Here is a 15,012-nt window from a genome sequence, read left to right on the forward strand (position 1 = left end):
GTTGGAGATGTGGGCAAAACACCAATCACAGGCTAGATAACAAAACTTGAGTTCTGATTCGTCATCTATCAGCGCTTGAACCAATCACAACCCGTCTTATATGATGCGTAGGTTACCAACTCAAAGTACAAGATACCCTGCGTATACCGTACGTACAGTATTAATAATAATAATAATAAATAATGATAATAATACAGTAATAATAATAATAATAATAATTTTATTAACAACAACAACAATAATAATAATAATAACAATAATAATAATAGCTTTACGTATGCTATTTTATTCTTTTGTAGGATGTGTGTGTCTCTCTCTCTCTCTATCTCTCTCTCTCTCTCTCTCGTACGCTTATTCGAAATGTGATTTTTGCAACAAAGAATATTATTGGATGCAGTACTACGTACGTATACATACAAAAGATTCATGGAAAAGAAGTACATCCATTACATTTGTAGTACTGTACAGTAGTAGCCATCAGCAGCCTTACACCATTCTAATATGGTATGACTGCATCTGATTTGCGTTTCATGTTCGATTTAATTTTACTACGTACTGTATACAGTACAGTACTGAATTATCGTATGATAATACTGTAATACAGTAACAATAATAATAATAATGATAATAATAATAACAATAATAATTTTATTAACAACAACAATAATAATAATAATAATAATAATAATAATAACAATAATAATAATACAGTAGCTTTACGTATGCTATTTTGTTCTTTTGTAGGATGTGTGTCTCTCTCTCTCTCTCTCTCTCTCTCTCTCTCTCTCTCTCTCTCTCTCTCTCTCTCTCTCTCTCTCTCTCTCGTACGCTTATTCAAAATGTGATTTTTGCAACAAAGAATATTATTGGATGCAGTACTACGTACGTATACATACAAAAGATTCATGGAAAAGAACCACATCCATTACATTTGTAGTCCAGTAGTAGCCAACAGCAGCCTTACACCATTCTCATATGGTATGACTGCATCTGATTTGCGTTTCATGTTCGATTTAATTTTACTACGTACTGTACTGTAAACAGTACTGTATTATCGTATGATCACATTCTCTTTTCGTGTTTTATTTCTTTCTGTGCTGAAATATATATCATATGTAATGCAATGAACAATCAGTAAGAGCAGATATTACTAATTACAGTATTAATGGAATTACAGGTAACGAAATATCGTATTTGGGGGTCTTCAGATTTCGCGGTATTTTCGAAATTTCCGGAAAATCCGCAATATGTGTATATATATGGGTTATGGAAAAAACCCGCGAAGTGGTGAATCCGCGATGGTCGAACCGCGAAGTAGCGAGGGTTCACTGTACGTTCACCTCACCGGCTTACAACCCTACCTATGAGTCCCGGGGTGCCTCTCAAGGATACCAGCGAGGCAGGGGCCATGGATCAAGAGGTTCCTTTCAGAACAGAGGCAAGGGGAGATATTTCTCCCGTGGAAAGGGATCACGCGGAGGCCGTGGTGGAAAATCCTCCAACTACTGAGAATCTTCAGGTAGGAGGGAGACTTTATGCGTTCAGGAGTCGCTGGCGGTTCAGTCCTTGGGCCTTCAGCATAATTTCCAAGGGCCTGGGGTGGAGTTGGATAAAAGGGCCTCCTCCACCGACCAAATTCCATCAACTCCCGACACCGGATCTGACTCTGTTTACCCAAGATCTATTGCAGAAGAACGCAATCAAAGAAACAAAGCATCTGAAGTTTCAAGGTCGCTTATTCAGCGTCCCGAAGAAAGACTCAGACAACCGAAGAGTCATCCTAGATCTTTCCCGGCTAAACTTGTTCATTCAATGCAACAAGTTTCACATGCTTACCGTCTCGCAGGTACGGACCTTACTTCCCCGTGGGGCCGTCACCACCTCCATCGATCTTACAGATGCTTACTATCACGTTCCAATAGCGAGACATTTCCGCCCATTCCTAGGATTCAGACTAGGCAACAAGGCTTACACATTCAAAGTGATGCCTTTGGGGCTCAACATCGCGCCCAGAATTTTCACGAAACTGGCGGAATCAGTCATTCAAGAACTTCGAACCCAAGGGGTCCAAGTCGTCGCATATCTGGACGACTGGCTAATCTGGTCAGACAACGTCAAGGATTGTCTCAGAGCGACAAACAAAGTGATTCAGTATCTTCAGTCTCTGGGATTCCAAATCAATTTCAAAAAGTCCCGCCTAACTCCGGAAACCAAGTTTCAGTGGCTGGGATTACAGTGGGACCTACGCTCTCACACCCTATGTCTTCCCAGATCCAAGAGAATAGAGATTGCGAAGAATACCAAACGCTTTCTCAGGGAAAAGATAACAGCCAGAAGGAATCAAGAAAAGATCCTAGGATCCCTACAATTCGCTTCAGTGACAGACCTTCTACTGAAAGCGAAACTGAACGACATAAACCGGGTTTGGCGCTCCAGAGCGAACAACAAATTTTGAGACAAGAAGACCCGTCTTCCTCTCATTCTTCGGAAGAGGCTTCTCTCATGGACAACCACCAAGAGCCTATCGAAATCAGTTCCGTTACAGTACCCTCCTCCAAAGATAGTCATCCACCGGATGCCTCCCTATCAGGTTGGGGAGGTTATTCCCAACACAGGAAGGTTCAGGGCCTTTGGTCCACAATGTTCCAACAGTTCCATATAAATGTCCTGGAAGCCATGGCGGTCTTACTAACTTTAAAACGTCTTTCCCCGGCCAAGAAGCAACACCTGAGACTAGTTCTCGACAACGAAGTCATAGTCCGTTGCCTAAACAGAGGAGGCTCCAAGTCAATCACCATTAACCATGTGATGGTAGCGATCTTTTCCCTAGCAGCCTCAAACCAATGGCACCTATCAGCTGTCCATCTGGCTGGAGTTCGGAACGTTGTGGCAGACGCACTCTCAAGGACGACCCCGTTGGAGTCAGAATGGTCACTAGATCGAAAATCGTTTCGGTGGATCCTCTCCCAGGTCCCAGACCTCCAGGTAGATCTCTTCGCGACGGAGTCCAACCACAAACTAAAATGTTATGTGGCTCCCAACCTGGACCCTCGGGCTTACGCCACAGATGCCACGTCTCAGAACTGGAACACCTGGGAAAGGATTTATCTTTCCCACCGGTGAACCTATTGATGAAGGTGCTGAACAAACTTCGAACCTTCAAAGGTCAAGTAGCCCTGGTAGCCCCCAATTGGCCCAAGAGCAATTGGTTTCCTCTTTTACTGGAGCTGAGTCTCCGCCCTCGCCAGATTCCCAACCCGCCTTTGACTCAAATAGTACAAACACGCATTGTGTTCGCTTCCTCAAACATTCAGAACGCCCTAACTTTATGGACTTCATGAAGTTTGCGGCCCAAAAAGGGGCTAACATAGATCCCCAGAATACTTAATTCTTAGAATCAGATAAGAGAGACTCCACTCTTCGTCAATATGACTCAGCAGTCAAAAAACTAGCAAAGTTTTTGAAGGATTCTAATGTTGTCTTTATGACATTAAACCTAACGGTTACCTTTTTCAGAACCTTGTTTGAGTCAGGTTTGGCAGCTAACACTATTACTACCATCAAGTCTGCCTTGAAGAAAATTTTCCTGGTCGGGTTTAATATAGATTTAACAGACTCATTGCTAGCTTCAATTCCAAAAGCCTTAGCCAGACTGAAACCATCCGTTCGTCCTAGCTCGGTTTCCTGGTTTCTCAATGATGTTTTTAAACTGGCGTCAGAAACCATCAACGACTCATGTGAGTATATACCTCTGCTCAGAAAAACTCTATTTCTTATGAGTTTAGCATTCGGCGCTAGAATTTCAGAATTAGCTGCCTTGTCAAGATATCCAGGCCACATTGAGTTCCTTCCATCAGGAGAAGTTCTCCTCTCCCCAGACAAAGTCTTCTTGGCCAAAAATGAAGACTCTCAGAACAGATGGTCCTCCTGGAAAATTATCCCGCTCCATCAGGATCCTTCCCTGTGTCCTATCACCACTCTAAAGTAAAGTCCTTTCTATTGAGGACTTCCTATAAGACCTCAGGGCCCTTGTTTGTTAGAGAGCAGGGAGGGACTATAACTTTAAAAGGGATCAGGCAACAGATTTTGTATTTTATCAAACAGGCTAATCCTGAGTCTTTCCCTCACGTCCATGACATACGGGCGGTAGCAACCTCAATAAATTTTTTCCATCACATGAACTTTTCAGATCTTACTAAATATACCGGATGGAAATCCCCGTCAGTGTTCAGACGGCACTATCTTAAACATCTAGAGGCCCTTAAACTCGCTACCGTAGCCGCATGGAGCGTGGTATCCCCCGAACAAATTAATTCCTAATTAATTCCTAAATTTACTATGTCTTGCCATCTTCTTCCTCTTACCTGCCTCACTTACAGTTCCTACCTGAGTTCAGTTTGTTATGTCACACCCAAGGGTGTCCCCATGTCTTAGGCTATTGTTTATCTCTATTACTAATTATCAAATTTACATTTTGTCCTGCGAACTGTATTCCTTTTATATCCAGTTTTATATGGTATTATCTAAGATGTTCTGATCTCTGATCATAATTTTGATTATCAAGTTTATTTTTACATTTTGCCATCCCTTCCTGGGATATTATACCTTGTCAGTTTTTGATGTTATGAGAAGACTATCGTCTACTACTACAACTCTTGATTAAACTACTGTTATGTTATTTTGATTTTAAATCGTTCCCTCATATATACTGAAGTTTGGGTTCGTTTCTCTTGTACTATTTCACTGGTCGGCACAGGTTGAGCCCAGAAAAGGGATTTTGACGGAGGAAAAATCTATTTCTGGGCGAGAGACCTGTGCCGCCCAGTGAACCCACCCTAGTTGTCCCTCCCTGATCAGACCCCAAACTTGGGCTGCTATGGGGAGTGTTGGGCAAGCATGGGTAGAGTTGGTAGTACTGGTCTGTGCGGCAGGAGTTGTTGAACAGCACCTCACTATTGAGGGATTCTGAAGAGGAAATGTCTATATGGTGCGAGACCTCTGATTATATTACGCCCTAGTTTATACCGACACCAATAGGTGAGCGAGCTAGTTCAACCTAGCATTCCTATGCATTTTTTTCTCTGGTAATATTATAGCAGTTATTTACCTTAGAAATGGTGCTAAAGGAGCATTTCACTGGGCGGCACAGGTCTCTCGCCCAGAAATAGATTTTTCCTCCGTCAAAATCCCTTATATATATATATATATATATATATATATATATATATATATATATATATATATATATGATAAGTAATAGGTCCCCAGCTTACAAACATTTCTCAGAGTCCTCCTTCTTCCTTTATTAATAGCTATGTGATCAATTTGATTCTTGTAATTACCACATTGTGAAGTCCATGTATATTTGTGGATATCCTTGTGTTGGAAACTAGTATCTCCAATAACCAGATTATTGGTTGAACTTGACCAATTGATAAAGAGATCCAGGAAAATTGTAGAACTTCCATTTTAAGTTATGATACAAAACATGAGAATAATGTAAGTGATTCAAACCTCTCCACAGAAATCATTAATATTTTGGCATCTAAATATTTTGGTTACTTTAACTGGTTGTAGTAAGATTAGAATTTAGTTGTTTTAAAGAGATTTAAAAATAATTTGCAAGATAATATATGTTGTATACATATGCCATTGTCAGTGCATAAATGGTTTGATCAATAAAGAACAGGAAATTTTAGTATTTGATTGTGGTCACTTGAGTCCCATATAACCAACACAGACCCATCTGCCTGTTAATGCATTGTGCAGGTTCAACATATACATAACCCACCTGCTGGAGAAAGTTAAAGAGTCCTATGATGTAAAATAAAGGGATTTTGACGCAGGAAAAATCCCGATGTGCTCGAGCCATATCGTCCTGATGGAAGTTCCCCTAGGCTGCTTCCTACTGTATAATATTTCTGCGAGTGATATTACAAGAGAATTACCGTCAGGTATCACGGGGTTCTAACCCCCGGAACGACTATCCGTAGATATCGTGTATAATCAGGGACGTATCCTAAGATAACCATAGATATCCGCACCCCCAGTAGACTTTACCCAGTCTAATCCTCAAAGGGGAAGGATAAGTGAGGAGCCATTACATATCCTATCACCTTTCAGTGCTCATATGATGTAAAATAATGATAAAATAGTGATAAACCTTACCTTCCAAAACCCGACAGGATAAATAAGATTACCGAGTACGTCATCACTGGTGTCCAGTATGTTCTGCACAGTGAGGCCATGTTCTTTCAGCTTGGTCATAGCTGCATGGGTTACTTGATCTTTGGTTTGGCTGCTCAACATGAGAGAAATAAGAACTTGGAACCTATACACCTGTATGATGGGAGAAAAAAATCATTACATGAAATCCTAAAGTAAAAATTATCATAATATCATTATTACTAGCTAAGCTACAATCCTAGTTGGAAATGCAGGATGCTATAAGCCCAATGGTTCCAACAGAGAATAATAATAGTCCAGGGAGGAAAGGAAACAAGGAAATAAATAAACTATGAGAGAAGTAATGAACAATTAAAATAAAATATTTTAAGAACAGTAACAAAATAATAATAGATCTTTCATATATAAACTATAAAAACTTCAAAAAATTAGAGGAAGAGAAACAAGACAGAACAGCATGCCCGAATGTACCTTCAAGCAAGAGAACTCTTCCCCAAGACAGAGCAAGACCATGGTACAGAGGCTATAGCACTACCCAATACCAGAGAACAACGGTTTGATTTTGGCGTGACCTCCTAGAAGAGCTGCTTACCATAACTAGAGTCTTTTTTGCTCTTACCAAGAGGAAAGTAGCCACTAAAAAAATTAAAGTGTAGTAGTTAAACCTTTGAGCAAAGAAGAATTGCTTGATAATCTGTGTTGTCAGGTGTATGAGGACAGAGGAAATGTGGAAAGAATACATCAGACTATTCGGTGTACGAGTAGATAAAGGAAAAATGAGCTATATGATTAGCAAGGGAATAACGATCCATCATTAGTTCAATTCTATATAGGATATATCCGTACATCTTCCTCATAAGGCAATTTATATCAACCAACATCAATTTTATCCTTTTTGACAATTTATTCTTCTATTATCACCACCACATCACTGGTAATGCTATTACAACCTATAATAATTGGATGAATTTATTATAAGTATACAATATCATCATCATTACTATCATTTTTCCAAAAGAGCATAAATTCTTATTAAACCAGCGGAAATGACACAGGCAGATAGTAAAACAATACATATTATTACAAGACTTTGTGCAATCAATTAAATATGCTTGTTACAATGGAATGCCAACATTGGAAAATGTAATTTATTATGGGATTCACAATTCTAATGTAGTTTAAAGAGATCTGAGAGCCAATGCCACAATCTCATGAGCTGGTTCAAAGCTGGACAGAAAAGTGGAAAGATATTAGTGGGAATGGATTAAAACATAGAAACAAAAAGCTTTACTAACACTACCACTTTAACTGTAATGTCCAAAGCAGACTAGACAAGAAATTTTCCTATGACGAGTAACTATTGTAAAGAACAACATTTTTGACTGAATAACATAAAAACACTGGCTATGAATTGCAATGAATATCCTAACATTTTTAGTGTAATAATGGTGGTCTAAAGGTATCAAATATAAACCTGAGTTTTAACCTGGAATTATAAAGACCATGGCAAACTCCTCTCACCACTGGCACTTTTACAGGTACAGTATGTAGTATATAACTACCTTGGTATGGCCTTGGAGGAGATATATTATTATTACTATTATTATCATTTGCTAAGCTACAACCCTAGTTGGAAAAGCAGGATGCTATAAGCCTAGGGGCTCCAACAGGGAAAATACCCCAGTGAGGAAAGGAAACAAGGAAAAATAAAATTTTTAAGAGTTACATTAAAATAAATATTTCCTATATAAACTATAAAAAAACTAACAAAACAAGGGGAAGAGAAACAAGACAGAACAGCGTGCCCGAATGTACCTTCAAGTAAGAGAACTCTAACCCAAGATAGTGGAAGACCATGGTACAGTGGCTATGGCATTACCCAACACTAGAGAACAATGATTTGATTTTGGAGTGTCCTTCTCCTAGAAGAGCTGTTGACCATAGCTAAAGAGTCTCTTCTATCCTTAACAAGAGGAAAGTGGCCCCTGAACTATTACAATTCAGAAACCCCTTGGGTGAAGAATTGTTGGTAAGGGATGTGTCATTGTGACCTTCTTTAATATTGCTGCATTTTTAATTTGACATGAGTACATTATAAGGATAAAATACTATTTATCTTCGCATATAAAATCCTGCTCTCAATAGTTGAATAATGAACAAACTGTGCTATAAACCAGAGTAGATAACTTTATACATTTAGAGAACTTTTAATAAGACTGCAGTATAAAAATTTCAAATAGTTTGTATTTTTCATAGCTGTTCAAACCGAGGTCCCTTAAATTACAGATAACTTCAGCACGAGCTGGAACAAGATAGTTAGTAGATACCAGGTGATAGAAGAAGCCACTTTTGTTCTTCTATTCAGGACTGAGAAGGCTGGTTAGGAGGGGGGAGCATAACATGAAGAACTTAGGTTAGCACAGCAAGCAAAAAGATTATTTGCTAAAGTTCACAGTTGTTCCAAGGCAAATACAAACCTTCTGTCCTTTAAATATGAGGCATAATCATTGAAAGAAGACATCAACTAAAACTAAATTGGGATATTCTTTTTCCCCCTGGAAGTCACCCATCCTGGTCCCATAAGGAAGCAAGGAAGTTGACTCCAATAACCTTCATACAGCTAATCCTATGGATATAGAAGCTGTTAGCGCTTGGCCTAGTTCATGGTTTATGCAGATGAACTTATCTCCCCATGGAAGGGTGATGTAGATGAATTTAAAACCAAGCATATGATGGTAACCCTTTCTAAGTTTGGATACCTTAACATTGTGAAAGGGTTTGTGTATCACCATAATCAGCAAAGCTGTACTAGTCAGGAACACCCAAACTTGGTTGGTTTGCTGTGAGTGATTAGACAAAAGTCTCCCACCATCACCAATCCAAACTGGGGAGCGTAGTGATGAAAACTGGCTAAACTCCATCCATGAATAAAGACATGGCTGAGGCCTTTGTCCTGCAGTGGATTAGAAACAGCTACATTTGTTGTTGTTTTGTTGTATTTTATAATAGATGTTTTGGTATGCATTCAACCAACCTCATCATGTTAAAAGGAGGTATTTCTTCACAGATCTCATCTTTGAAGAACAGACGCTCAGTTGTGAAGCTTATCAGCACCACATATCTGATCAAGCACATTACAGTTGGTGTTGCTGCTGCAAGCACAAGAGTGGGGAAGAAAAAAAAGTAGAAGAGCCAGTCATTCTGTCTTTCAAGCCATGAGGGATACCAAAGGCAGATGCTTTCTGACCTGTGAAAGAACTGGGCTGGTATACAAAACTTGTTTAGTAGCCACCACAGGGCTAAGGTGAGAAGTATTCAAGAACTTGTGGGTATCCTACCAAAAATCAAAGTTTATGAAGGTATTCTAACATTTACAGAACTCTAACTTCATCCTCTGATACACTGAGATGTCCTTCCTGAAGGCAATCGTTAGGCATACTCCATCGCTAGAAGATGCATAAACACTTCCATTTTGTTCTTGCCAGTGCTAATGAAGAGTCTCTAACTATAAGGCTGAACTGCTGAGTTTCCTTCAGATAGCACTACAATTCCCTCACAGCACACTCCTCTCAATCCCTGCCAGAGATGTTTCCCAAGGATGAGACAGAAAACGCCACAAACTTGGGGCTGTGGGACTGACAGGTTCTGGGTTTGGTCACAAAGTCTAGCAAAGAACTGGAGACTCTTTGGCCGTCCATAAAACCAACTTGAGGAGATATTCTGAGCAACTCGTTTACTCTCTTTACTGATGCTAAGGGTGGCAAAAATAGTCCTCTGATTTAAATTTCAGTCAGAAGATGTTGTGTGAGGCTCATACAGCTCGACCGTAAGAAACCTAAGAACGAAGGTCACGTCCCACCTTTAGGGACTGAGATCCTGGGGAGGGCATGACTTTTCAAAGCTCCTCACAGGACAACTCCCACAAAGAGAGGATCAAACCATTCAGTCTAAAGACCTAAGTCAAGGTTTATCAGAGGCCAAAGAGGAAGTCTGTGATCTACTGGAGGAATACTCAAACCAGAGCCACCCCTTCCACAAAACCATTGGCAAAATATGGCCTATTTTCCCAGATAGAAAGCTACAGACCCTTCATAGGTATCCAGACATATTCAAAGTTCTTTGAAAACAGATCCTGGGTAGTCTCTATCAGTTAAGTTCAAGCAACTCACAGACTATTAGTACCTCTGAAGTTATGGCTGATAGAAAAGTGGACCAAGTTGCTAAAATGTTTGTAGAGACTAACATGTTGATATGCTGTTATAGTACTTCTACAGTCTACATATCTGATGTGACTAGGTCTTCCAGGTATGCAACCCACCTGTCCTTTGATACATCCAAAAACAGAAGCATATATGGAGGGAGATAGGAGATAAAATCAGTCCTATGAGTCAAAATAGACTCATAGAGACCTTGCCTCCTGTGGTGAGGTTGTTGTCATTCTGTTACCAGATGAGATTGTTCCATACCTATTGCTACACTGGATTAAGATGATCACAATGATCCCTGGCTGCTGATACCAGAAATACTTCATACACTTCAAAGGTGATCTCTGAGGTAGATACTCCAAGGGTCTGAGTTTCTCCAAGGATGACAGATGGCTGAAAAGACTGCCAAAGGCAAGCTAGAAGTTCCCATAAGCTCTGGAATGGTTGCCTTACCTCCATGAGCCTGGTGAGGAAAATGTTTTGATAGAAAGATGCCTACTGATGCCCCATCAATCATCACAAATTGCTTCTTAGAAGAGGCAAGGTTCATCAAATCATCAAGATACCCCCCAGGAGACATATCAAGAATAGGACCAAGATGAACAAAAAGGTGAACACCTGAGAAGCAGGACCTTGTAGTGGTACACTACTCCTTTGAGGACACAGCAGAGGTACTTCCACAAGACATAATGAATGGATACTTGAAAGTATTCACCCTTTAGGTCCACAGACAGTATGAAGTCTCCTTCTCTGGTAATAGACATTACAGAATGTACTGTTTTCACCTTAAACATGGTCTGGCCAAAAAAAAAAAAAAAAAAAAAAAAAAAAAAAAAACAGTTCAGCAAACAGTAGTCAATGACCGGTCTCTTGCACCCAAATGACTTCCCCATCTAGGAGAATTTACTATAAAAGCCGTCTCTCGTTAATAACTTTGAGGGCATTTTTATCCAGCATCTCTACCTTAACTGCCGACACGGTCAGAGCTTTCCACAATCCTGGAAGGTAGATCCAGAACATTATCAGTTGTCAAGATACGGGGCCGACATTCCATAAAGGACAGTAAGACACTGTCCCAAAAACACACACCATCCAAGGTTTGGCCCAGTGCCACATTACCCAAATACATGATAGACATCCCTCTAATAGTGGTAGGTAGAGAGAGGGACTATTTACCTCAGTTTGCCGCCCCCCCCCCCCCTTTCCACCACCTACTTTTTCTGTGGACATCCTTCCTTAAACACAAACCCGAAAATTTAGCTGTGTTCTCCTTTAAAGGGAAGGGGATCTTGAAGGGCACTACACAGTAGATTAGAGAACCCAGACTAACAATTCTCTAACTTAGAGAACCCAGACTAACAATTCTCTAACTTTCTATCACTACCTCAATGTCCCTCTACTGAAAACCTGACAAAGATCACGACACAAATGCATTCCATAATGCCAGTAAGGCCTCTGTGCCATTATGACTCTTCAACACCCAGTTAGCTGAATGGTTGGGTGACTATTCTGCAAAAATGGTGATGGCCTTTCCAACAAAAGTCTACAGTACTTTACCAGGGACTCATGGGTTGACAACACTATTATACCAGTGAAGTTTATCAACTGGTTTAGCCACAATACCACCTGGAGAGAGGCCGAGACTCAAGCATCCATGGCCATAATAGGTAGAGAATGACGTATGACCTTCACTGAGTTTCTCCAAGGGAGAGCCAACTGCAAGTGTGCACAATGTCTATTCAACCAGGAGACGTGACAAGTACAATTCGAACACGTTCCTACTCTACACCAGAATTTTTTTTCGACACCCGAAGTAAACAATACCCATACACGTAGATGGTACTCATAACGCCGGATATATTTTTTATTTCCGCCGATAGAAGGCAGCACTTCGACCTCGGAGGGACCATCAATTAGCGTGGCTTGGGTCATTCCTCTGTTCTCGTCTGCTTCGTGTGGTTGTGCCCTGTGCGTTCTGCTATTAACTGTGTTTTAATCGTGATTTTTTACATTCATCCTTTTACGGTATTTTACGTAAATCATGGGTCCTAAAAGGCTTAGTTTCGCAAGTGGTAGTGGTAGTGGTGAGAAAAGGAAGAAGGAAACGCTTTCTTTAGAAGTAAAGCAAGGAATTATTGAAAAGCATGACGCCACGTCTGCGTAAGTGAACTTATTTATTATTTCTTTATAACTATTCTTTTTTACATGTCTATTATCTAATTTAGTGTGCATTATTGTCATGTGTAATTATGTGTAGTAATTTATTAAAGAGTTATCATAGTTTTTTGGGCTCAGCCACGGATCAATCCTATTTCAATGTATTCTTATGGGAAAATTCGTTTCTACAACCGAACATTTTCTACACCCGAAGTCGCTTGTGGAACGTATTAAATTCGTATGTAGAGGTACCACTGTATATATATATTTTTGGGCTCAGGCCATGTCGTCCTGATGGAAGTTTCTTTAAAGTAGCTTCCTAGGTTGTATTTGACTACAGTGATATATCCCAGAGAATTTTACCTTAAGGTATCCAGAATTCTAACTCCTGGCGCGAATATCCCTAACTTTCACCTTTAGGGATATCGCATAATATCAGAGGACGTATTCTTGACACGCCAAATAGCTATCTTCACCCCGAATAGCGTTTTCGCTTCGAGAGGGAAAGTGGCAAGAATCGAAGGAGAGCCGTTATTAAGGCACGCACGGCTCCTTACTGTTTTGAGTACCTGTATGACGTCACGTCCGGGCGCCATCTTGTTATTCCTTTATTCGTAGCGCCATAACTCGGATTTTCCCTGTGCTCTTACACTATTTTTGGATTTATTGCTTTTATGATGCTTTCTCCAGCCTCATCTGCCTCTGGAAAGTTGAGTATTATCTTTACTTTGTATAAATGTAAGCTCTTGCCAGTTTTTTACTCGAATCAGGTTTCAATTAATGCTACAAGAGCTGTTGCCTAACTGGAGACGTCATGGACGCTGTCGTTCGCTATGCATGAGTCATTTATTTAGCCAGAACAACCTTCCCAGTTTTTAATAGCTTTAATAAATTTAGCTATTTAGCCTTCATTGCTAGAAAATTTTTATATTATGCCGATAGTATTCATGGGCTTCGGCGATTTGGGTAACCGATCCTCTCTTACGCTAGGCTTCCTAGCCTAGGCGTTTTGCTTTTAGTACTTTCATGCATGATATAATAGATTTTCCTAGTGTGGTAATTTTATTGAAGCTTTAGGCAATATTTTATACATATAAGATATTTACTGCAATTTTTCCTCTTCCAAAGATAGTATACGAAAGAGTTTCGGTGATTTAGGTAATCGATTCTCACAGCCTCTAGGCTACTAGCCTAGGGGCTTTAGTATACTTTCATACATATCCCCGATTGCTCTTGTATCGCGTTATTCAAGTGGAGACTGATACCTCCTAGTCTTTTATAGGGCGATACTAATCTCCTTCGGAGATTTAAGAGCAATCTCTTCTCCCTCTGAGTTAGCCAAGGCTGAACCCTAGTCAGCTTTACCTCGAATTGCTATCGGGTAAAACTAGGCTAGGGTGCTTCTGACCTTTCCCTGTAACTGCAGATGCAGGTTTTTGGGCTTAGTCAGAACCTCAGAGTATTTTGTCTGTGGTCGGTAGCCGACTAGCAAGATGATTGGATTTCCTTGTAGGTTAGACTACCGACATAGGAGGCTAGACCTCCCTAGGCCACACCTGAAGGCATTATAGGATATGATGCCTTCTCCTTGTGGCCTAGCAGACTAGTCCTGTGCCGGCACTAAGCTGAAGAATAGAATTCTTCTATTGCTTGGGGGACGCTGGCACTAGAACTTTGTTCCCTTTTGTCTAGAGATGGCAGCGAGGGTGCTGCCAATCTCTTTTCTGTATTGGACTGATCCTAGGCCAGAGAATAGAATTCTCTGGCCACATGGGTTAGTTCTAATACTGGAACAGAGTCTAGTTAGGTGTGGTAGGACAGGCTATACTGCCGGCTCCTTCCACACCCAATAGGACCCTCACCCCTCCCCACTCTGTCCTTTAGTGATGGCCTAGCCATCACATACCTTTAGCCATCATCCTACAATCAACCTTAGTACCGGTAGGTTGTGGGACTGGCTCGGGTTTTCTGTCTGTTGCTCAGCTGTGCCGGCTGCTGGCAGAAGCCCCACCCCTCTGTTGAGTGTTCTTCAGCCCTCCCTTGGTCTGCCATCCCTTAACCCTGCCGGCGGAGTCCGGCAAGGTTATGGATGGATGGAAGCTTGAATGATCCATTCTCCCTTTCCATTTGAACCCTCATTCTGGATAGAAGGCAGTAAGGCAGAGCTCTTACACAATCCTTCATTCCATGCTTTCTCTCTCTCTCCACTGTCTAGTACCCTGGGTCCTACCTGCCGGCAGCTATGTTTAGCTGCCGACAGCCGGATGGGCTGCAGACCGCTGATATAATATAACTATTCGCCGGCTGGCATAGATTGCCGACAGCCGGCGACCCTCCGGCGGCCGGGGGCCCACCAGCTATCTGCCGGCAGCTATGCTAGCTGCCGGCAGCCGGGCGGTCGGCCGACTGCCGGTATACTACCTAACCGCTAGCTGCCGGCAGCCGGGCGGTCGGCCGACTGCCA

General features: G+C 41.0%; 1 protein-coding gene across 3 annotated transcripts in view; it reads right to left on the bottom strand.

Annotated features, from left to right (window-relative positions):
- Nthl1 (Nth-like DNA glycosylase 1) overlaps positions 1–15,012 on the bottom strand; it is a 319,308-nt gene that overhangs the window by 87,545 nt on the left and 216,751 nt on the right. For all 3 annotated transcript variants that reach the window (XM_068348800.1, XM_068348797.1, XM_068348798.1), the window contains one exon: positions 6,169–6,339. In XM_068348800.1, the coding sequence (XP_068204901.1) occupies positions 6,169–6,339 (171 nt within the window). The remainder of the gene's footprint in view (positions 1–6,168; positions 6,340–15,012) is intronic.

Source organism: Palaemon carinicauda, chromosome 25 (assembly GCF_036898095.1).
Source record: "Palaemon carinicauda isolate YSFRI2023 chromosome 25, ASM3689809v2, whole genome shotgun sequence".
NCBI classification, from domain to species: Eukaryota; Metazoa; Arthropoda; class Malacostraca; order Decapoda; family Palaemonidae; genus Palaemon; species Palaemon carinicauda.